The sequence below is a fragment of the Nerophis ophidion genome, linkage group LG24 (assembly GCF_033978795.1).
Source record: "Nerophis ophidion isolate RoL-2023_Sa linkage group LG24, RoL_Noph_v1.0, whole genome shotgun sequence".
Lineage (NCBI taxonomy): Eukaryota > Metazoa > Chordata > Actinopteri > Syngnathiformes > Syngnathidae > Nerophis > Nerophis ophidion.
In genome coordinates, this window is record NC_084634.1 from 2,638,978 (window position 1) to 2,663,496 (window position 24,519).

Genomic DNA, 24,519 nt, shown 5'->3' on the forward strand with positions numbered 1-24,519 from the left:
ACAGTCAAATTGAAGCGGGGGTACATCCAAAAGGTGCGGTCTGGTCGAGGACACTTGGACGGGCGACAGCCAGCTCATATGCCACTAGTGTCCCTAAAGGACAAAAATGTGGGCACGGTCCAAATTGAAGCGGGGGTGCATCTAGGAGGTAGGGTTTGTCCAGGAATTATGGACGGCCCGCTCATTTGCCACAAGTGTCCCTTAAAGGACAAATATTTAGGCACAGTCCAATTGAAGTGGGGGTACATCTAGGAGGTAGGGTCTCGTCCAGGAATTTTGGATGGGCGACGGCCCGCTCATTTGCCACTAGTGTCCCTAAAGGACAAAAATGTAGGCACAGTCCAATTGAAGCGGGGGTGCATCTAGGAGGTCCGGTCTCGTCCAGGAATTTTGGACGTGCGACGGCCTGCTCATTTGCCACTAGTGTCCCTAAAGGACAAAAATGTAGGCACAGTCCAATTGAAGCGAGGGTGCATCTAGGAGGTCCGGTCTCGTCCAGGAATCTTGGACGGGCGACGGCCCGCTCATTTGCCACTAGTGTCCCTAAAGGACAAAAATGTGGGCATGGTCAACTTGAAGTGGGGGTGCATCTAGGAGGTAGGGTCTCGTCCAGGTATTTTGGACGGGCGACGGCCCGCTCATTTGCCACTAGTGTCCCTAAAGGACAAAAATGTGGGCACGGTCCAATTGAAGCGGGGGTGCATCCAGGAGGGGCTGTCTCTTCCAGGAAACTTGGACGGGCGACGGCCCGCTCATTTGCCACTAGTGTCCCTAAAGGACAAAAATGTGGGCACGGTCCAATTGAAGCGGGGGTGCATCTAGGAGGTAGGGTTCGTCCAGGAATTTTGGACCGGCGACGGCCCGCTCATTTGCCACCAGTGTCCCTAAAGGACAAAAATGTGGGCGCAGTCAAAGGAGGCGGGTTCTGGGCCCATTGAAGCGGGAGTGCATCCAGGAGGTGCGGTCCTGTCCAGGACACTTGGATGGGCGACGGCCCGCTCATTTGCTACTAGTGTCCCTAAAGGAAAAAAATGTGGGCACGGTCAAAGGAAGCGGGCTCTGGGCCCATTGAAGCGGGGGTTCATCTAGGAGGTGCGGTCTCGTCCAGGACACTTGGACGGGCGACAGCCCGCTCATTCGCCAGTAATGTCCCTAAAGAACAAAGATGTGGGCACAGTCCAATTGAAGCGGGGGTGCATCTAGGAGGAAGGGTCTCGTCCAGGAAACTTGGATGGGCGACGGCCATCATTTTCCACTAGTGTCCCTAAAGGACAAAAATGTGGGCACGGTCCAATTGAAGCGGGGGTACATCTAGGAGGTAGGGTTCATCCAGGAATTTTGGACGGGCGACGGCCCGCTCATTTACCACTAGCGTCCCTAAAGGACAAAAATTTAGGCACAGTCCAATTGAAGTGGGGGTACATCTAGGAGGTAGGGTCTCGTTCAGGAATTTTGGACGGGCGACGGCCTGCTCATTTGCCACTAGTGTCCCTAAAGGACAAAAATGTGGGCACGGTCAAATTGAAGCGGGGGTGCATCTAGGAGTTAGGGTTCGTCCAGGAATTTTGGACGGGCGACGGCCCACTCATTTGCCACCAGTGTCCCTAAAGGACAAAAATGTGGGCACGGTCCAATTGAAGCGGGGGTGCATCCAGGAGGGGCTGTCTCTTCCAGGAAACTTGGACGGGCGACGGCCCGCTCATTTGCCACTAGTGTCCCTAAAGGACAAAAATGTGGGCATGGTCAACTTGAAGTGGGGGTGCATCTAGGAGGTAGGGTCTCGTCCAGGAAACTTGGACGGGCGACAGCCCGCGTATTTGCCACTAGTGTCCCTAAGGGACAAAAATGTGGGCACGGTCAAATTGAAGCGGGGGTGCATCTAGGAGGTCCGATCTCGTCCAGGAAACTTGGACGGGCGACGGCCCGCGTATTTGCCACTAGTGTCCCTAAAGGACAAAAATGTGGGCACGGTCAAATTGAAGCGGGGGTGCATCTAGGAGGTAGGGTCTCGTCCAGGAATTTTGGACGGGCGATGGCCCGCTCATTTGCCACTAGTGTCCCTAAAGGACAAAAATGTGGGCACGGTCAAAGGAGGTGGGTTCCGGGCCCATTGAAGCGGGGGTGCATTCATGTGCATAATGCCAAGCGACGGAGTCCGCCCCGGGCACCGGGGGCCCCTGCGCTCTAAGAGCCGCTCAGCCCGCTGACCCCTGAAGAAATGTTAACATCATGTTAGCTTTGCTCATTAGCCTCTGCTGGCCCCTCACAGCGGGGGGTCCTGAAGGGGGGGGGGCCCTCCAGCCCAACCCGCCCCCCCTCCCCCTGACAGCTTCTTCCTGTGTGCAGCCATGGACCTGATCAACAACCTGCTGCAGGTCAAGATGAGGAAGCGCTACAGCGTGGACAAGACGCTCAGCCACCCCTGGCTGCAGGTAAGACCCAGGTGGGACGTCACCAGACCCCCCACCCCCGAACCCCCAGACGTCATATTCTGCCCCACCCCCCCTCAGGACTACCAGATGTGGTTGGACCTGCGCAGCCTGGAGGGCCGCGTGGACGAGCGCTACGTGACGCACGAGAGCGACGACCTGCGCTGGCATCGTCACGCTCAGCTCGGCGGCGGCGCCGCCTACCTCTGCGACGGCCGGGGGGCGGAGCTTTACGGGGAGCGGAAGGAGGAGCTTGAGACGCTGAGCGAGCGAGTCAGCGAACTCTGAGCAGCCAAAGACGACATGGAATCATTATTATTATTATTATTATTATTATTATCATTATCATATTTATTATTATTATTATACAAATATTATTTTACGATGTTGTTTAGAGTTGGCGAGTCGACCAGTAGCAGTTTGTGTGTAAATAAATGCTAAATAATGCTCCTCTGTCGTCTCTCTCTGATCGGACAAGCTTTTTTCACAATGCGTTAGCTCGATGCTAACCTAAATGGGATAACCCATATACATGCTACCCGTTAGCATTGGCGATTTTTCAACAACACCTTCGAATTTAGTAATGAAACGTTCACTAAGATGCACGCGACAAAAGTAGGTTTTGAGTGGATGGACAGGCTTGAAAGCATGTGTTAGCTTAATGCTAACGTATATGGGATGACTCATGTACATGCTACCTGTTCGCATTGGCGATTTTATAACACCTTCAAATTTAGTAATAAAACTTCAACTGAAATTCACGCAATAAAACGAGGTTTTGAGTGATTAAACGCGTTTAAAAGCATGTACTAGCTCGATGCTAATATAGATGGGATAACTCATGTACATGCTACCCGTTAGCATTGGCGATTTTATAACACCTTCAAATTTAGTAATAAAACTTCAACTAAAATTCACGCAATAAAACGAGGTTTTGAGTGATTAAACGCGTTTAGAAGCATGTATTAGCTTGATGCTAATAAACATGGGATAACTCATGTACATGCTAGCTGTTAGCATTGGCGATTTTACAACAACACCTTCAAATTTAGTAATAAGACTTCAACTAAGATGCATGCAACAAAAAGGTTTTGAGTGATTGAACGCGCTAAAAAGCATGTATGCTAACGTACATGGGATAACCCATTTACATGCTATCTGTTAGCATTGGCGATTTTACAACACCCTCAGATTTAGTAATGAAATTTCAACTAAGATGCACGCAACAAATGTAGGTTTTGAGTGGATGGACACGCTTGAAAGCATGTGTTAGCTTAATGCTAACGTACATGTGATAACCAATGTACTTGCTACCCTTTAGCATTAGCGATTTTACACGGCGTTTTCAAATACCTCCAAGTTTGGTAGTGAAAACAACATTCAGCATGAACAAAACAAAAGTATGTTTTCTGTGATAGGAAGCGCTCAAAAGTTAGTCTGCACTTTCGAAAAGGTATTAGCTCGATGCTAATTTACACAGAATATGCCATATATATGCTTCTGTTTAGCATTAGCGATTTCACAGAGCGTTTTCAACACCAGCAAATTTAGATATGGATATGGAGACTACATATCTAAATTTTTGATGCGCACAACAAAAGTATGTTTTGAGTAGTTGAACCCGCTCCAAAGTAAGGCTTCATTTTTCCAAATGCATTAGCTCAATGCAAATTTACATGGGATATGCCATATACGTGCTACTGTTTAGCATTCGTGGTTTTACACAACACACCTCCAAATTTAGTAATGGAAACTACAAGTAGGACGTTTTCCGTGATAGAAAGTAAGGCTGTACTTTTGAAAAAGTATTAGCCAGATGCTAACTTAAATTGTATATGCCATATACATGCTTTCGTTTAGCATTAGCAATTTTATGCAACGTTTTCAACATCATTTAGGATAAACACAACAAAAGTTTGTTTTCCGAGATAAAAAACGCTCAAAAGTGAGTCGCTGCTTTTGAAAATGCATTAGCCTGATGCCAATTTACATTGCATATGCCATATATGTGCTAGCATTTAACATTAGCAATTTTATGCAACATTTTCCACACCTCCGAATTTAGTAATGGAAACTACAAGTAGGGTGTTTTTTTCTGATACAAATTACAATAAAAATATGTTTTCCATGATAGAAAGCGCTAAAAAAATAAGGCTCCGCTTTTGAAAATGCATTAGCTTGATGCTAATCTACATGGGACATGCCATAAACATGCTACCGTTTAGCATTAGCGATTTTACTCCTAAATTTGTATTGGAAACTAAAACTAGAATGTTTCTGTGATGGTAAGAGCTCAAAAGTAAGGCCGTACTTTTAAAAATGCATTAGCTAGATGCTAACTTAAATTGTACATGCCATATAAATGCTACGGTTTAGCATTAGCGATTTCACTCTGGGTTTTTAACACCTCCTAAATTTGTAACGGAAACTAAAACTAGGATGTTTTCCGTGATAGAAAATGCTCAAAAGTAAGGCTGTACTTTTGAAAAATACATTAGCTAGATGCTAACTTAAATTTTACATGCCATATAAATGCTACGGTTTAGCATTAGCGATTTCACTCTGGGTTTTTAACACCTCCTAAATTTGTAACGGAAACTAAAACTAGGATGTTTTCCGTGATAGAAAACGCTCAAAAGTAAGGCTGTACTTTTGAAAAATACATTAGCTAGATGCTAACTTAAATTGTACATGCCATATAAATGCTACGGTTTAGCATTAGCGATTTCACTCTGGGTTTTTAACACCTCCTAAATTTGTAACGGAAACTAAAACTAGGATGTTTTCCGTGATAGAAAACGCTCAAAAGTAAGGCTGTACTTTTGAAAAATACATTAGCTAGATGCTAACTTAAATTGTACATGCCATATAAATGCTACAGTTTAGCATTAGCGATTTTACGACAACGTTTTCAAGGTCATTTAGGATGAACACAATAAAAATATGTTTTCCTTGATAGAAAGCGCTCAAAAGTAAGGCTCCGCTTTTGAAAATGCATTAGCTCGATGCTAACCTACATGGGACATGCCATTGACATGCTAATGTTTAGCATTAGCGATTTTACTCTGGGTTTTCAACACCTCCTAAATTTGTAACGGAAACTAAAACTAGGATGTTTTCCGTGATAGAAAACGCTCAAAAGTAAGGCTGTACTTTTGAAAAATGCATTAGCTAAATGCTAACTGAAATTGTATATGCTATATACATGCTACCGTTTATAGCATTAGCGATTTTACGACAACGTTTTAAAGGTCATTTATCATGAACACAATAAAAATGTTTTCCATGATAGAAAGCGCTAAAAAAATAAGGCTCCGCTTTTGAAAATGCATTAGCTCGATGCTAATCTACATGGGACATGCGTAAACATGCTACCATTTAGCATTAGCAATTTTACTCCTAAATTTGTAATGGAAACTAAAACTAGAATGTTTCTGTGATGGAAAGAGCTCAAAAGTAAGGCCGTACTTTTCAAAATGCATTAGTTAGATGCTAACTGAAATTGTACATGCCATATAAATGCTACGGTTTAGCATTAGCGATTTTACGACAATGTTTTCAAGGTCATTCATCATGATCACAATAAAAATATGTTTTCCATGATAGAAAGCGCTAAAAAAGTAAGGCTCCGCTTTTGAAAATGCATTAGCTCGATGCTAATCTACATGGGACATGCCATAGACATGCTACTGTTTAGCATTAGCGATTTTACGACAATGTTTTCAAGGTCATTTATCATGAACACAATAAAAATGTTTTCCATGATAGAAAGCGCTAAAAAACTAAGGCTCCGCTTTTGAAAATGCATTAGCTCGATGCTAATCTACATGGGACATGCCATAAACATGCTACCATTTAGCATTAGCAATTTTACTCCTAAATTTGTAATGGAAACTAAAACTAGAATGTTTCTGTGATGGAAAGAGCTCAAAAGTAAGGCCGTACTTTTCAAAATGCATTAGTTAGATGCTAACTGAAATTGTACATGCCATATAAATGCTACGGTTTAGCATTAGCGATTTTACGACAATGTTTTCAAGGTCATTCATCATGATCACAATAAAAATATGTTTTCCATGATAGAAAGCGCTAAAAAAGTAAGGCTCCGCTTTTGAAAATGCATTAGCTCGATGCTAATCTACATGGGACATGCCATAGACATGCTACTGTTTAGCATTAGCGATTTTACGACAATGTTTTCAAGGTCATTTATCATGAACACAATAAAAATGTTTTCCATGATAGAAAACGCTAAAAAAATAAGGCTCCGCTTTTGAAAATGCATTAACTCGATGCTAATCTACATGGGACATGCCATAAACATGCTACCATTTAGCATTAGCAATTTTACTCCTAAATTTGTATTGGAAACTAAAACTACAATGTGTCTGCGATGGAAAGAGCTCAAAAGTAAGGCCTTACTTTTAAAAATGCATTAGCTAGATGCTAACTTAAATTGTACATGCCATATAAATGCTACGGTTTAGCATTAGCGATTTTAAGAAAACATTTTCAAGGTAATTTAGGATGAAAAAAAAGATGTTTTCCATGATAGAAAGCGCTCAAAACTAAGGCTCCGCTTTTGAAAATGCATTAGCTCGATGCTAATCTACATGGGACATGCCATAGACATGCTACGGTTTAGCATTAGCGATTTCACTCTGGGTTTTTAACACCTCCTAAATTTGTAACGGAAATTAAAACTAGGATGTTTTCCGTGATAGAAAACGCTCAAAAGTAAGGCTGTACTTTTGAAAAATACATTAGCTAGATGCTAACTTAAATTGTACATGCCATATAAATGCTACGGTTTAGCATTAGCGATTTCACTCTGGGTTTTCAACACCTCCTAAATTTGTAACGGAAACTAAAACTAGGATGTTTTCCGTGATAGAAAACGCTCCAAAGTAAGGCTGTACTTTTGAAAAATGCATTAGCTAGATGCTAACTTAAATTGGATATGCCATGTACATGCTACCGTTTAGCATCGTCAAGTTTCCTCATGGAAACTACAAGCTCGTGTCCATTCAAAACTCCATAGAGATAATCACTAATTTAGTGTCGGTTTGAACGCTGTCACTGCGACACATTTATCGCTGTATTTCCATTAAAAGCCTCATTTTTAAGTTTATATTGCCGCCGAACGTTTTCTATAAATATAAACCTTTTAAAAATGTATTTTTATGTTGGTTTTTTTGCACATTTATTGCGTTTTATTGATATTAATAAATAATATCGGCGGCTAATGGTAATTTTGAATGGGCTTCACTGCAGAAGCCTTTGAATAACAATTTATGTTGGATATTTTTTTAGATTTTATTTTTTAAACACGTATTTGAGCTTTTGAGCATTTTTTTTCACCCGTTTAATGAAAAGTAGGGTGGTCTTTTTTTTGGAACTAAATGTTTTGAGTCTAATTGTCCCGAATGACTATAAATGTAAAAAAACAAACAAAAAAAACACTTAGTAAAATTAAAAAAGACCGACTTTTTAAATAATTGTATTATCTTGTCAAGTATATTTAATTTAGCATCACATCACTCAATATATTATTTCATTTTAATCATGCGTTATCAAAGATATTTGACCAGAAAAAAACAGTATTAAAAAATAAAAAGTATATTCTTCAATAGAATGATAAAAAATAGAAGCAACTTTAACAAATTTGAGAGAAACTAAATATTAACCAAAATGACTCAAAATCAACTAAAAAGTCTAAATATGTTTTTTTTAACAGCAGCAATTAACGCAATTTATTGAAAATTGTGACATTTTTGCTATTGTGACAAAAGTGACACTTAAGAATTGTATTTTTTACAATAGTGTAAAATAACAATACATTTATAATATTTAAATGTGTAGAATTTAAATTGTTGTGTATTTAAATTATAATGTTGAGCATTAATATTGATCAGAAATATTTTCTCAATTGTTGATTGTAAAATTAATAAAGTATAAAAATGATAATAATTACGGTACACATGTTTTAGTCACGTGACCAAAATAATGTTGTTTTTTTGCACAAAAACAGCATTTCTATAGAGTTGACCTTTTATTGACATTAATAAACCATTTGAATAAAAACGTATATATTTATCTGATTTTTAAAAAATAATATATATATATATGCTATAAAAATACATCATTTTTATAATTTCTTAAAATATGTAACATTTAAATGTATACATTCGCATATATTTGAGAATTGTTCATTTTAAAATTCGTATAGAAAAAAAATAGGAGCCAGTTTATTAGGATTTTGTTTTTATTCAGTCACGTGACCACACTCCTGAACGTAAAGAAGCGTTTTTATTTATTTATTTATTTTTTTTAACTTTTGTTTGCCGACAATAAAAACTACATTTTTAATTGTTTTTAATTATTATTTATTATTTGAACCCCGCCGACGTGGCACGGGCTCCCTTTTTTTCCCCGCCAGCAGATGGCGCCACATGCGAGGGGAAACCGCGCGGGGGCGCGTGCGCGCCGGTGTGTAACACCTACTGCGGGACGCGGCGGGCCACGTGAACGGCGCGCGCACGCGCAGCCGGGCGTCGAAGGAGGAGAAGAAACAAACAAAAGCAAACAAAAACAAAGCCGGGCAGGAATCAGGAGATTTAGCAAGATGACAAACAACAATTTGTGGTCAAACAAATCATTCATTGTCATACTATTTGTTGTCATACCATTTGTTGTCATACTATTTGTTGTCAATTTATTGTCAGACAAACAAATTATTGTCAGACAATTTATAGTCAGAATTTTTTTTTTGTCAAACAGTAAAGCAATTTGTTGTCAGACATTTTGTTGTCAGAAAAACAATTTGTTGTCAAACTATTTATTTTCAGACAAAACATTGTTAAATGTCTTGTCAGACAAAACATTTATTGTCAAACAATTTATCGTCAGACTAACAATTGATTGTCAAACAATTTATTGTTAGAACATTTATTTTCCCCAAAAATATTTATTGTCAAACAATTTATTGTCAGACAAACAATTAGTTGTCAAAAAAATTATTGTCAGACCATTTATTTTCAAACATTTATTGTCAAACAATGTATTGTCAGACAAACAATTTACTGTCAAACAATTTATTGTCAGAACATTTATTTTCACCAAAAAATCTTTATTGTCAAACGATGTATTGTCAGACAAACAATTTTTTGTCAAACAATTACTTGTCAGACCATTTATTTTCAGACAAAACATGTATTGTCAAACAATTTACTGTCAAGCAAACAATGTATTGTCAGACAAACAATTTATAGTCAGACAATTTATTGTCAGACAAATAATTTATTGTCAAAAAATGTATTGTCAAACAGTTTATTGCCAGACAAACATCCATCCATCCATCCATTTCTGCCGCTTATTACCTTTGGGGTTACGGGGGTGTTGGTGCCTATCTCAGCTACAATCGGACCAAAAATGTATTGTCAAACAGTTTATTGTCAGACAAACAATTTTTTGACAGACAAATAATTTATTGTCAAACAGTTAATTGTCAGACAAACAATTTATTGTCGGACAAACAATTTAATGTCAGACAGTTTATTGTCAGACAAATAATTTATTGTCAAACAGTTAATTGTCAGACAAACAATTTATTGTCAGACAAATAATTTATTGTCAAACAGTTTATTGTCAGACAAACAATTTATTGTCAGACAAATAATTTATTGTCAGACAAACAATTTATTGTCAGACAAATAATTTATTGTCAGACAAACAATTTATTGTCAGACAAATAATTTATTGTCAGAGAAACAATTAATTGTCAAACTATTGACTATTTATTTATGTATTTATTGAAAAACATTTTATTGTCAAACAATTTATTGTCAAGCAATTTATTGTCAAACAGTTTATTGCCAGACAAACAGTTTAGACAAACAAAATGTATTGTCAAACAATTTATTGACAGACAAACAATTTATTGTCAAACTAACAATTCATTGTCAAAATATTTATCGTCAGACAATACATTTATTGTCACACAAACAATTAATTGTCAAACTATTGACTATTTTTTTTTTTTTTTGAAAATCATTTTATTGTCAAGCAATTTATTGTCAAACAGTTTATTGCCAGACAGACAATTTATTGTCAAACAGTTTGTTGACAAACAAACAATTTAATGTCAAACAGTTTATTGTCAGACAAACAATTTATTGTCAAACTAACAAATAATTGTCAAACTATTTATTGTCACACAATACATTTATTGTCAAGCAATTTATTGTCAAACAGTTTATTGTCAGACAAAATTTATTGTCAAACAGTTTATTGTCAGACAAAATTTATTGTCAAACAGTTTATTGTCAGACAAAATTTATTGTCAAACTGTTTATTGTCGGACAAACAATTTATTGTCAAACAGTTTATTGTCAGACAAAATTTATTGTCAAACAGTTTGTCAGACAATCAATTTATTGTCAAGCAATTTATTGTCAAACAGTTTATTGTCAGACAAAATTTATTGTCAAACTGTTTATTGTCGGACAAACAATTTATTGTCAAACAGTTTATTGTCAGACAAAAAATTTATTGACAAACACTTTATTGACGGACAAACAATTTATTGTCAAACAGTTTATTGTCAGACAATCAATTTATTGTCAAGCAATTTATTGTCAAACAGTTTTTTGTCAGACAATCAATTTATTGTCAAGCAATTTATTGTCAAACAGTTTATTGTCAGACAAAGAATTTATTGTCAAACACTTTATTGTCAGACAAAAAAATTATTGTCAAACAGTTTATTGACGGACAAACAATTTATTGTCAAGCAATTTATTGTCAGACAGTTTATTGCCAGACAAACATTTTATTGTCAAACTAACAAATAATTGTCAAACTATTTATTGTCAGACAATCAATTTATTGTCAAACAATTTATTGTCAAACAGTTTACTGTCAGACAAAAATTTTATTGTCAAACAGTTTATTGACAGACAATTGATTGTCAAACACTTTATTGTCGGACAAACAATCCCGCAGATGAAATAAACAAACACGCACGATATAAAACATGGTATAAATAATCACAACTGCACTAAAACCTGTTGGAACATCATAGAAATATATTCTTTATTATTGTTTATTATTATTGTTTGTTATTGTTGTCCCTTATTATTGTTGTCCTTTGTTGTTTATTATTTTTGTCCTTTTTGTTTATCATTGATGTCCTTGTTTTGTTTATTATTGTTGTCCTTTATCGTTTATCATTGATGTCCTTTGTTGTTTATTATTGTTGTCCTTTGATGTTTATTATTGTAGTATTTGTTGTTTATTATTGTTATCCCTTGTTGTTTATTATTTTTGTCCTTTGTAGTTTATTATTTTTGTCCTTTGTAGTTTATTATTGTTGTCCTTTGTTTATTATTGTTGTCCTTTGTTTATTATTGTTGTCATTTGTTTATTATTGTTGTCCTTTGTTTATTATTGTTGTCCTTTGTTTATTATTTTCGTCCTTTATTATTTTCGTCCTTTGTTGATTATTCTTGTCCTTTGTTTATTATTGTTGTCCTTTATTGTTTACTATTGTTGTCCTTTGATGTTTGTTATTGTTGTCCCTTGTTTATTATTATTGTTGCCCTTTGTTGTTTATTATTGTTGTCCTTTGTTTTTTATTATTGTTGTCCCTTGTTGTTTCTTATTGTTGTCCCTTGTTGTTTCTTATTGTTGTCCCCGGTGTCTGCCTCCTGGTGTAAGCTTCACACTGTCTGTGTGTTCCCTTGACAACATTTCATTTGTGACAGGAAGTAGTCGACGACAACAAACATTTACTTTCACTTTCTGTTCTCTTGCTTCTTCTGCTCAGCAATCAAATCATCAGCAGAGGATTTTCGACTTTTCTGATTACAATCAATCTTGATTACAATCAATCATGATTATCATCATCATCATCATCATCATCATCATCATGATGGTTTAGTTTGAGCACTTCTGTGATGTTTCATAAAGAAAAGGTGCTAGAATATTCCATCCAGAGACGATGATTATGAAGATATCAATGTGAGAGATATCATTATGAATATAGATATTGTCAACAATGTATCGTCGGGAATATAGATATCAATGTGAGAGATATCATTATGAATATAGATATTGTCAACAATGTATCATCGGGAATATAGATATCAATGTGAGAGATATCATTATGAATATGGATATTGTCAACAATGTATCATCGGGAATATAGATATCAATGTGAGAGATATCATTATGAATATAGATATTGTCAACAATGTATCATCGGGAATATAGATATCACTGTGAGAGATATCATTATGAATATAGATATTGTCAACAATGTATCATCGGGAATATAGATATCAATGTGAGAGATATCATTATGAATATAGATATTGTCAACAATGTATCATCGGGAATATAGATATCAATGTGAGAGATATCATTATGAATATAGATATTGTCAACAATGTATCATCGGGAATATAGATATCAATGTGAGAGATATCATTATGAATATAGATATTGTCAACAATGTATCATCGGGAATATAGATATCAATGTGAGAGATATCATTATGAATATAGATATTGTCAACAATGTATCATCGGGAATATAGATATCAATGTGAGAGATATCATTATGAATATTACAGACTGATATGTAATTATGAATTTAGATATTATCGAGAGAGATATAATTATTACTATAGATATTATGGATAGAGATATAAATGTGTGGTGTGTGTGTGTGTGTGTGTGTGTTTCTTTCATTTCCATCATGTGGTCTGGGTTTGGAGTGAAGTAATGCACATGTACAACAAGAAAGTGGTTCCAATGTGGTTCTAATGTGGATCTGACATCATTCTAAAGCGGTTCTAATATGGTTCAAACATCAGTCCAATGTGGTTTCAATGTGGTTCTGATATTATTCTAATGTGGTTCCAATGTGCTTTTTAAATTTGTTTTGATGTGGTTCCAATGTGTTTTTTAAAGCTGTTCTGATTTGGTTCTGATGTGGTTCCAATGTGGGTTTTAAAGTTATTGTGATGTGGTTCCAATCTGTTTTTAAAGTTGTTGTAATGTGGTTTCAATGTGTTTTTTTTTAAGTTGTTTTGATGTGGTTCTGATGTGGTTTTTAAAGCTGTTCTGATTTGGTTCTGCTGTGGTTCCAATGTGGATTTTAAAGTTATTATGATGTGGTTCCAATCTGTTTTTTAAGTTGTTGTAATGTGGTTTCAATGTGTTTTTTGAAGTTGCTTTGATGTGGTTCTGATGTGGTTTTTAAAGCTGTTCTGATTTGGTTCTGCTGTGGTTCCAATGTGGATTTTAAAGTTATTATGATGTGGTTCCAATCTGTTTTTTAAGTTGTTGTAATGTGGTTTCAATGTGTTTTTTGAAGTTGTTTTGATGTGGTTCTGATGTGGTTTTTAAAGCTGTTCTGATTTGGTTCTGCTGTGGTTCCAATGTGGATTTTAAAGTTATTGTGATGTGGTTCCAATCTGTTTTTTAAGTTGTTCTGATGTGGTTCCAATGTGCTTTTTAAATAGGTTCAGATGTGGTTCCAATGTGGTTTTTGAAGTTGTTCTGATGTGGTTCTGATGTGGTTTTTAAAGCTGTTCTGATTTGGTTCTGATGTGGTTCCAATGTGGATTGCAAAGTTATTGTGATGTGGTTCCAATCTGTTTTTAAAGTTGTTGTAATGTGGTTCCAAAGTGTTTTTGAAAGTTGTTCTGATGTGGTTCCAATGTTGTTTCTAAAATTGTTCTGATGTGGTTCCAATGTGGTTTTTGAAGTTGTTTTGATGTGGTTCTGATGTGGTTCCAATGTTGTTTCTATAATTGTTCTGATGTGGTTGCAATGTGTTTTTTAAATACGTTCAGATGTGGTTCCAATGCGGTTTCTAAAGTTGTTTTGATGTGGTTCCAATGTGCTTTTTAAATATGTTCAGATGTGGTTCCAATGTGGTTTTTGAAGTTGTTTTGATTTGGTTCTGATGTGGTTTTAAAAGTTGTTGTGGTTCCAATGTGCTTTTTAAATGTGTTCTGATGTGGTTCCAATGCGGTTTCCAAAGTTGTTTTGATGTGGTTCCAATGTGCTTTTTAAATGTGTTCTGATGTGGTTCCCATGCGGTTTCTAAAGTTGTTTGGATGTGGTTCCAATGTGCTTTTTAAATATGTTCAGATGTGGTTCCAATGTGGTTTTTGAAGTTGTTTTGAAGTGGTTCTGATGTTGTTCAAATGCAGTTTCTAAAATTATTGTGATGTGGTTCCAATGTGCTTTTTAAATATGTTCAGACGTGGTTCCAATGTGGTTTTTGAAGTTGTTTTGATTTGGTTCTGATGTGTGTTTAAAAGTTGTTGTGTTGTGGTTCCAATGTGCTTTTTAAATACGTTCAGATGTGGTTCCAATGCAGTTTCTAAAGTTGTTTTGATGTGGTTCCGATGTGCTTTTTAAATATGTTCAGATGTGGTTCCAATGTGGTTTTTAAATATGTTCAGATGTGGTTCCAATGTGGTTTTTGAAGTTGTTTTGATGTGGTTCTGATGTGGTTCCAATGTGGTTTCTAAAATTGTTGTGATGTGGTTCCAACGTGCTTTTTAAATATGTTCAGATGTGGTTTTTGAAGTTCTTTTGATTTGGTTCTGATGTGCTTTTAAAAGTTGTTGTGTTGTGGTTCCAATGTGCTTTTTAAATGTGTTCTGATGTTGTTCCAATGCAGTTTCTAAAGTTGTTCTGATGTGGTTCCAATGTGCTTTTTAAATACGTTCAGATGTGGTTCCAATGCGGTTTCTAAAGTTGTTTTGATGTGGTTCCAATGTGCTTTTTAAATAGTTCAGATGTGGTTCCAATGTGGTTTTTGAAGTCGTTTTGATTTGGTTCTGATCTGGTTTTAAAAGTTGTTGTGTTGTGGTTCCAATGTGCTTTTTAAATGTGTTCTGATGTGCTTTTTAGAGTTGTTCTGATTAGGTTCTGATGTGGTTCCAATGTGGTTTTTGAAGTTTCTTTGATTTGGTTCTGATGTGGTTTTAAAAGTTGTTGTGTTGTGTTTCCAATGTGCTTTTAAAATTTGTTCTGAAGTGGTTCCAATGTGGTTTTGAAAGTTGTTCTGATGAGGTTCCAATGTGTTTTTTTTTTTTTTAAATGTTCCGATTTGGTTCTGATGTGGTTCCAAAGTGTTTTTAAAATTGTTGTCTTGTGGTTCCAATGTGGTTTTTAAAGTTGTTCTGCTGAGGTTCCAATGTGGATTTTAAAAGTTGTTGTGTGGTGGTTCCAATGTGTTTTTTAAAGTTGTTCTGATTTGGTTCTGATGACGTTCCAATGTGGATTTTCAAGTTATTTTGATGTGGTTCCAATGTGTTTTTTGAATTTGTTCTGATGTGGTTCCAAAGTGTTTTTAAGAATTGTTGTGTTGTGGTTCCAATGTGGTTTTTAAAGTTGTTCTGATGTGGTTCCAATGTGTGTTTTTTTAAAGTAGTTCTGGTGTGGTTCAAATGTGGTTTTAAAAGTTGTTGTGTTGTGGTTCCAATGTGTTTTTTAAAGTTGTTCTGATTTGGTTCTGATGTGGTTCCAATGTGGATTTTCAACTTATTGTGATGTGGTTCCAATGTGCTTTTTGAATTTGTTCTGATGTGGTTCCAATGTGTTTTTAAAAGTTGTTCTGATTTGGTTCAGATGTGGTTCCAATGTGTTTTTGAAGTTGTTCTGATGTGGTTCCAATGTGGATTTTCAACTTACTGTGATGTGGTTCCAATGTGCTTTTTGAATTTGTTCTGATGTGGTTCCAATGTGTTTTTAAAAGTTGTTCTGATTTGGTTCAGATGTGGTTCCAATGTGTTTTTGAAGTTGTTCTGATGTGGTTCCAATGTGCTTTTTAAATACGTTCAGATGTGGTTCCAATGCGGTTTCTAAAGTTGTTTTGATGTGGTTCCAATGTGCTTTTTAAATAGTTCAGATGTGGTTCCAATGTGGTTTTTGAAGTCGTTTTGATTTGGTTCTGATCTGGTTTTAAAAGTTGTTGTGTTGTGGTTCCAATGTGCTTTTTAAATGTGTTCTGATGTGCTTTTTAGAGTTGTTCTGATTAGGTTCTGATGTGGTTCCAATGTGGTTTTTGAAGTTTCTTTGATTTGGTTCTGATGTGGTTCTAATGTGGTTTTAAAAGTTGTTGTGTTGTGTTTCCAATGTGCTTTTAAAATTTGTTCTGAAGTGGTTCCAATGTGGTTTTGAAAGTTGTTCTGATGAGGTTCCAATGTGTTTTTTTTTTTTAAATGTTCCGATTTGGTTCTGATGTGGTTCCAAAGTGTTTTTAAAATTGTTGTCTTGTGGTTCCAATGTGGTTTTTAAAGTTGTTCTGCTGAGGTTCCAATGTGGATTTTAAAAGTTGTTGTGTGGTGGTTCCAATGTGTTTTTTAAAGTTGTTCTGATTTGGTTCTGATGACGTTCCAATGTGGATTTTCAAGTTATTTTGATGTGGTTCCAATGTGTTTTTTGAATTTGTTCTGATGTGGTTCCAAAGTGTTTTTAAGAATTGTTGTGTTGTGGTTCCAATGTGGTTTTTAAAGTTGTTCTGATGTGGTTCCAATGTGTGTTTTTTTAAAGTAGTTCTGGTGTGGTTCAAATGTGGTTTTAAAAGTTGTTGTGTTGTGGTTCCAATGTGGATTTTCAACTTATTGTGATGTGGTTCCAATGTGCTTTTTGAATTTGTTCTGATGTGGTTCCAATGTGTTTTTAAAAGTTGTTCTGATTTGGTTCAGATGTGGTTCCAATGTGTTTTTGAAGTTGTTCTGATGTGGTTCCAATGTGGATTTTCAACTTACTGTGATGTGGTTCCAATGTGCTTTTTGAATTTGTTCTGATGTGGTTCCAATGTGTTTTTAAAAGTTGTTCTGATTTGGTTCAGATGTGGTTCCAATGTGTTTTTGAAGTTGTTCTGATGTGGTTCCAATGTGGATTTTAAAGGTGTTGTAATGTAATTCCAATGTGGATTTTAAAGTTGTTCTGATGTGGTTTCAATGCGGTTTCTAAAGTTGTTCTGACGCGGTTTTATTGTGGTTCTTGTGTGTTTTTTGAGGTGGTTTTGATTTGGTTCCGACGTGGTTGTCTGGTGGTTCCGACCAGGTCCTGAAGCGGTTCTGTCACGGTTCCGATGTGGACTGCAGAGTTGTGGGGGTGCTGGTTGTGGGCGTGTGGTGTGGATGGAAGGTTGCCGTGGTAACGGCTGCATGTTGAGTGACAAAGCGTGTTAGGAAACAGAAAGAGGAGACGGCCGTCTGCTGCTGCTGACACACACACACACACACACACACACACACACACACACACACACACACACACACACAACACAACACAACACAACACACACGAGACAAGGAAAGATGACAATTAACGCTCAGTCTCGCACTTTCAAGCTTTCTTCTCCGCTCCTGATGAGATGTTAGTGATCACACCAGCAACCTCCTTACTCCCTTCCTGCCTTCCTTACTTCCCTTTTCTTCCTTCACTCCTTCCTTCCTTTCTTCACTCCTTCCTTCCCTCCTTACCTCCCTCCTTCCTTCCTTCCGTCAGTCCTTCCTTACCTCCCTCCTTCCTTCCTTCCCTCTTCTTCCTTCACTCCTTCCTTCCTTACCTCCCTCCTTCATTCCTTCCTTCCTTCCCTCACCTCCCTCCCTCCTTCCTTCCTTCCTTTCTTCCTTCCTTCCTTCACTCCTTCCTTACATCCCTCCCTCCTTCCTTCCCTCCCTCCTTCCTTCCTTCCTTCCCTCCCTCACTCACTCCTTCCTTACATCACTCCTTCCTTCCTTACCTCCCTCCTTCCTTCCTTCCCTCCCTCCTTCCTTCCTTTCTTCCTTCCTTCCTTACCTCCCTCCTTCACTCCTTCCTTCCTTCCTTCCTTCCTTACCTCCCTCCCTCCCTCCTTCCTTCCTTCCTTCCTTCCTTCCTTCCTTACCTCTCTCCCTCCTTCCTTCCTTCCTTCACTCCTTCCTTACATCCCTCCCTCCTTCCTTCCTTCCCTCCCTCCTTCCTTCCTTCCTTCCTTCCCTCCCTCACTCACTCCTTCCTTACATCACTCCTTCCTTCCATCCCTCTTCTTCCTTCACTCCTTCCTTACCTCCCTCCTTCCTTCCTTCCCTCCTTCCTTCCTTTCTTCCTTCCTTCCTTACCTCCCTCCCTCCCTCCTTCCTTCCTTCCTTCCTTACCTCCCTCCTTTGTTCCTTCCTTCCTTCTGTCACTCCTTCCTTACCTCCCTCCTTCCCTGCTTCCTTCCCTTTTCTTCCTTCACTCCTTCCTTCCTTTCTTCACTCCTTCCTTCTGTCACTCCTTCTTTCCTTCTGTCACTCCTTCCTTACCTCCCTCTTTCACTCCTTCCTTCCTTCCCTCCTTCCTTCCTTCCCTTTTCTTCCTTCCTTTCTTCACTCCTTCCTTCCCTGCTTCCTTCCTTCACTCCTCCCTTCCTTCTTTCTCTCCTTCCTTACCTCCCTCCTTCCTTCCTTCCTTACCTCCCTTCTTACCTCCCTCCCTCCTTCCTTCCTTCCTTCACTCCTTCCCTTTTCTTCTTTCACTCCTCCCTTCCTTCTTTCTCTCCTTCCTTACCTCCCTCCTTCCCTCCCTCCTTCCTTCCTTCCCTCCTTCCTTCCTTCACTCCTTCCCTTTTCTTCTTTCACTCCTTCCTTCCTTTTTTCACTCCTTCCTTACCTCCCTTTCTTCATTCCTTCCTTCCTTACCTCCCTCCTTCCTTCCATCACTCCTTCCTTACCTCCCTCCTTCCTTCCTTACCTCCCTCCTTCCTTACCTCCCTCCTTCACTCCTTCCTTCCTTCAATCCTTCCTTCCCTCCTTACCTTTTCTTCTTTCACTCCTTCCTTCCTTTCTTCACTCCTTCCTTGCCTCCCTCCTTCATTCCTTCCTTCCTTACCTCCCTCCTTCCTTCCTTCCTTCCATCACTCCTTCCTTACCTCCCTCCTTCCTTCCTTCCTTCCTTCCTTCCTTACCTCCCTCCTTCACTCCTTCCTTCCCTTTTCTTCTTTCACTCCTTCCTTCCTTTCTTCACTCCTTCCTTACCTCCCTCCTTCATTCCTTACCTCCGTCCTTACATCCCTCCTTCCTTCCTTCCTTCCGTCACTCCTTCCTTACCTCCCTCCTTCCCTTTTGTTCCTTCACTCCTTCCTTCCTTTCTTCACTCCTTCCTTCCCTCCTTCCTTACCTCCCTCCTTCCTTCCTTCCCACTTCCCTTTTATTCCTTCTCTCCTTCCCTTTTCTTCCTTCCCTCCTTCCCTTTTCTTCCTTCACTCCTTCCTTCCTTTCTTCCCCCCTTCCCTCCTTCTTTCCTTCCTTTCTTCCTTCCTTCCCTACTTCCTGGTGTTTGCTGCTCACTCACACACCAAAACAAACATGGCACACATTTATTCTCCTCCACTTCCTGTCACCTTTACACATTTATTCTCCTCCACTTCCTGTCACCTTTACACTTTATTCTCCTCCACTTCCTGTCACCTGTATGTAAGCTATACGTGCTACAAATCAATGCACTAAACATATATATATATGTGGTGTTATGGGCTAGGAACAGAAGACTAGTTTCAACTCATAGAGAGGCAGAGCTAGAATTGTAGTTTGATTGACAGCCTGTATTAGAGAACTAGTGATGGACAGCAGATATATTTGTTTTTTTGGGGGGGAAAAGGATGGCAGTACAGTCCATGTGCTGCAGGTAAAGGTGAGAATTGTAAAAGGTTGGCTTGAGAGCCTCCTACCTGCCCAGACAGAGCAGTTGGTGCTCAGCTTCCTGGCTGGAATCTTCCAAACTTGATCCTTGGACTTGGTGATTCTTTTCTTTAGTTGGCCATCAAAAAGAGAATCCTGGCCTCTGTAAGCCAGAACCATTCTTATAGATCCATGTCTACACAAATCTTCATTAAATAACACTGAATTGCGTTATCTAGTATTCATAATATATTATTCAATAATATATTATCAAGTATTCATAATAAATATTCAATAATTTCTCATTCTTTCCTCAATATTGTACAATATAAACACAATATGCAATAAAATGCTAACATTAGCAGCATAATTATGAGCTACACAAAGCTAAATGATGTAAAGACATAAAAGTACATTTAATACACAAAAGTGATCATTAGTTGAAGACATAAAGATGTTAATAAGGAGGGTTGAGAACATTCCAGAAAGAAGAAAGATGAATGCTTGAAGTGCTGTTGTCATCAATAAGGACTCACCAACCCAGTTTCTACAGTCAAACACATCTTCATGGCGCTGGAAGTCTGCTCTATAAAGTGACAAAATAGTCATGTAGTTTAAAAAAGTGTCATCACAATATTTCAGGTGAAAAGAAAGTTTAAAAAGTACTTTGAGCAGAAATGTCATCGATCTCATGTCCTGTCTCCTGGCTACTTCCTGCTAGCGGCTTATAAGCACCACCCATTGGACCGCGGCGGTCACGTGACTAGGAAGTGCACAAAGAGTAAATAGAAAGACAAGAGCTTAATAGTCTCCGCAAATGTATTTGACACCTGTGTTACTTTTACACTTTATTCTCCTCCACTTCCTGTCACCTTTACACTTTATTCTCCTCCACTTCCTGTCATCTTTCACCTTTATTCTCCTCCACTTCCTGTTACATTTACACTTTATTCTATCTTTACACTTTATTCTCCTCCACTTCCTGTCACCTTTACACTTTATTCTCCTCCACTTCCTGTCACCTTTACACTTTATTCTCCTCCACTTCCTGTCATCTTTCACCTTTATTCTCCTCCACTTCCTGTCACCTTTCACCTTTATTCTCCTCCACTTTCTGTCACATTTACACTTTATTCTCCTCCACTTCCTGTCACCTTTACACTTTATTCTCCTCCACTTCCTGTCACCTTTTGAGTTTATTCTCCTCCACTTCCTGTCACCTTTACACTTTATTCTCCTCCACTTCCTGTCACTTTTTGACTTTATTCTCCTCCACTTCCTGTCATCTTTCACCTTTATTCTCCTCCACTTCCTGTCATCTTTCACCTTTATTCTCCTCCACTTCCTGTCATCTTTCACCTTTATTCTCCTCCACTTCCTGTCACATTTACACTTTATTCTCCTCCACTTCCTGTCACCTTTACACTTTATTCTCCTCCACTTCCTGTCATCTTTCACCTTTATTCTCCTCCACTTCCTGTCACCTTTCACCTTTATTCTCCTCCACTTCCTGTCATCTTTCACCTTTATTCTCCTCCACTTCCTGTCATCTTTCATCTTTATTCTCCTCCACTTCCTGTGACCTTTACACTTTATTCTCCTCCACTTCCTGTTACCTTTCACTTTTGTTCTCCTCCACTTCCTGTCACCTTTACACTTTATTCTCCTCCACTTCCTGTCACCTTTGCACTTTATTCTCCTCCACTTCCTGTCATCTTTCACCTTTATTCTCCTCCACTTCCTGTCATCTTTCACCTTTATTCTCCTCCACTTCCTGTCATCTTTCACCTTTATTCTCCTCCACTTCCTGTCACCTTTACACTTTATTCTCCTCCACTTCCTGTCATCTTTCACCTTTATTCTCCTCCACTTCCTGTTTCCTTTACACTTTATTCTCCTCCACTTCCTGTCACCTTTCACTTTTGTTCTCCTCCACTTCCTGTCACCTTTACACTTTATTCTCCTCCACTTCCTGTCACCTTTACACTTTATTCTCCTCCACTTCCTGTCATCTTTCACCTTTATTCTCCTCCACTTCCTGTCACCTTTCACCTTTATTCTCCTCCACTTCCTGTCATCTTTCACCTTTATTCTCCTCCACTTCCTGTCATCTTTCACCTTTATTCTCCTCCACTTCCTGTCACATTTACACTTTATTCTCCTCCACTTCCTGTCATCTTTCACCTTTATTCTCCTCCACTTCCTGTTACATTTACACTTTATTCTCCTCCACTTCCTGTCATCTTTCACCTTTATTCTCCTCCACTTCCTGTCACATTTACACTTTATTCTCCTCCACTTCCTGTCACCTTTACACTTTATTCTCCTCCACTTCCTGTCATCTTTCACCTTTATTCTCCTCCACTTCCTGTCACATTTACACTTTATTCTCCTCCACTTCCTGTCACCTTTACACTTTATTCTCCTCCACTTCCTGTCACCTTTTGAGTTTATTCTCCTCCACTTCCTGTCACCTTTACACTTTATTCTCCTCCACTTCCTGTCACTTTTTGACTTTATTCTCCTCCACTTCCTGTCATCTTTCACCTTTATTCTCCTCCACTTCCTGTCATCTTTCACCTTTATTCTCCTCCACTTCCTGTCATCTTTCACCTTTATTCTCCTCCACTTCCTGTCACATTTACACTTTATTCTCCTCCACTTCCTGTCACCTTTACACTTTATTCTCCTCCACTTCCTGTCATCTTTCACCTTTATTCTCCTCCACTTCCTGTCACCTTTCACCTTTATTCTCCTCCACTTCCTGTCATCTTTCACCTTTATTCTCCTCCACTTCCTGTCATCTTTCATCTTTATTCTCCTCCACTTCCTGTGACCTTTACACTTTATTCTCCTCCACTTCCTGTTACCTTTCACTTTTGTTCTCCTCCACTTCCTGTCACCTTTACACTTTATTCTCCTCCACTTCCTGTCACCTTTATACTTTATTCTCCTCCACTTCCTGTCATCTTTCATCTTTATTCTCCTCCACTTCCTGTGACCTTTACACTTTATTCTCCTCCACTTCCTGTTACCTTTCACTTTTGTTCTCCTCCACTTCCTGTCACCTTTACACTTTATTCACCTCCACTTCCTGTCACCTTTGCACTTTATTCTCCTCCACTTCCTGTCATCTTTCACCTTTATTCTCCTCCACTTCCTGTCATCTTTCACCTTTATTCTCCTCCACTTCCTGTCATCTTTCACCTTTATTCTCCTCCACTTCCTGTCACCTTTACACTTTATTCTCCTCCACTTCCTGTCACCTTTACACTTTATTCTCCTCCACTTCCTGTCACCTTTACACTTTATTCTCCTCCACTTCCTGTTACCTTTCACTTTTGTTCTCCTCCACTTCCTGTCACCTTTACACTTTATTCTCCTCCACTTCCTGTCATCTTTCACCTTTATTCTCCTCCACTTCCTGTTTCCTTTACACTTTATTCTCCTCCACTTCCTGTCACCTTTCACTTTTGTTCTCCTCCACTTCCTGTCACCTTTACACTTTATTCTCCTCCACTTCCTGTCATCTTTCACCTTTATTCTCCTCCACTTCTTGTTTCCTTTACACTTTATTCTCCTCCACTTCCTGTCACCTTTCACTTTTGTTCTCCTCCACTTCCTGTCACCTTTACACTTTATTCTCCTCCACTTCCTGTCGTCTTTACACTTTTGTTCTCCTCCACTTCCTGTCGTCTTTACACTTTTGTTCTCCTCCACTTCCTGTCACCTTTACACTTTATTCTCCTCCATTTCCTGTCATCTTTCACCTTTATTCTCCTCCACTTCCTGTCACCTTTCACCTTTATTCTCCTCCACTTCCTGTCATCTTTCACCTTTATTCTCCTCCACTTCCTGTCATCTTTACACTTTATTCTCCTCCACTTCCTGTCACCTTTACACTTTATTCTCCTCCACTTCCTGTCACCTTTCGCCTTTATTCTCCTCCACTTCCTGTCACCTTTTGCCTTTATTCTCCTCCACTTCCTGTCACCTTTACACTTTATTCTCCTCCACTTCCTGTCATCTTTCACCTTTATTCTCCTCCACTTCCTGTGACCTTTACACTTTATTCTCCTCCACTTCCTGTCATCTTTCACCTTTATTCTCCTCCACTTCCTGTCATCTTTCACCTTTATTCTCCTCCACTTCCTGTCACCTTTACACTTTATTCTCCTCCACTTCCTGTCATCTTTCACCTTTATTCTCCTCCACTTCCTGTCACCTTTTCCTTTATTCTCCTCCACTTCCTGTCACCTTTCACCTTTATTTTCCTCCACTTCCTGTCACCTTTACACTTTATTCTCCTCCACTTCCTGTCACCTTTACTTTATTATTCTCTTCCACTTCCTTGATATCTATAAGTACTAGACTTGATGCACTAGATCGCCTGCTCTACATTTAGTAGACTAC

The 24,519-nt window shown here is 38.5% G+C and overlaps 1 protein-coding gene and 1 long non-coding RNA gene across 3 annotated transcripts in view; one reads left to right on the forward strand and one right to left on the reverse strand.

Moving 5' to 3' along the window:
- Positions 1 to 2,788, forward strand: part of prkd1 (protein kinase D1) — a 64,895-nt gene extending 62,107 nt beyond the window's left edge. Inside the window, exons 20-21 of the mRNA XM_061886006.1 lie at positions 2,347 to 2,432; positions 2,511 to 2,788. Coding sequence (XP_061741990.1) covers positions 2,347 to 2,432; positions 2,511 to 2,717 — 293 coding nt within the window. The 3' untranslated portion in view covers positions 2,718 to 2,788. The remainder of the gene's footprint in view (positions 1 to 2,346; positions 2,433 to 2,510) is intronic.
- LOC133542146 (uncharacterized) overlaps positions 1 to 20,837 on the reverse strand; it is a 61,598-nt gene extending 40,761 nt beyond the window's left edge. Inside the window, exons 1-3 of one of the 2 annotated variants that reach the window (XR_009804071.1) lie at positions 20,773 to 20,837; positions 20,643 to 20,692; positions 20,157 to 20,269 (exon numbers count right to left, since the gene is read on the reverse strand). This is a non-coding gene — a long non-coding RNA (uncharacterized LOC133542146). Of the gene's footprint in view, positions 1 to 19,669; positions 20,270 to 20,642; positions 20,693 to 20,772 lie in introns of those variants that run through there. The other variant, XR_009804070.1, reaches the window with a different exon arrangement.
- Positions 20,838 to 24,519: the final 3,682 nt, after the last annotated feature.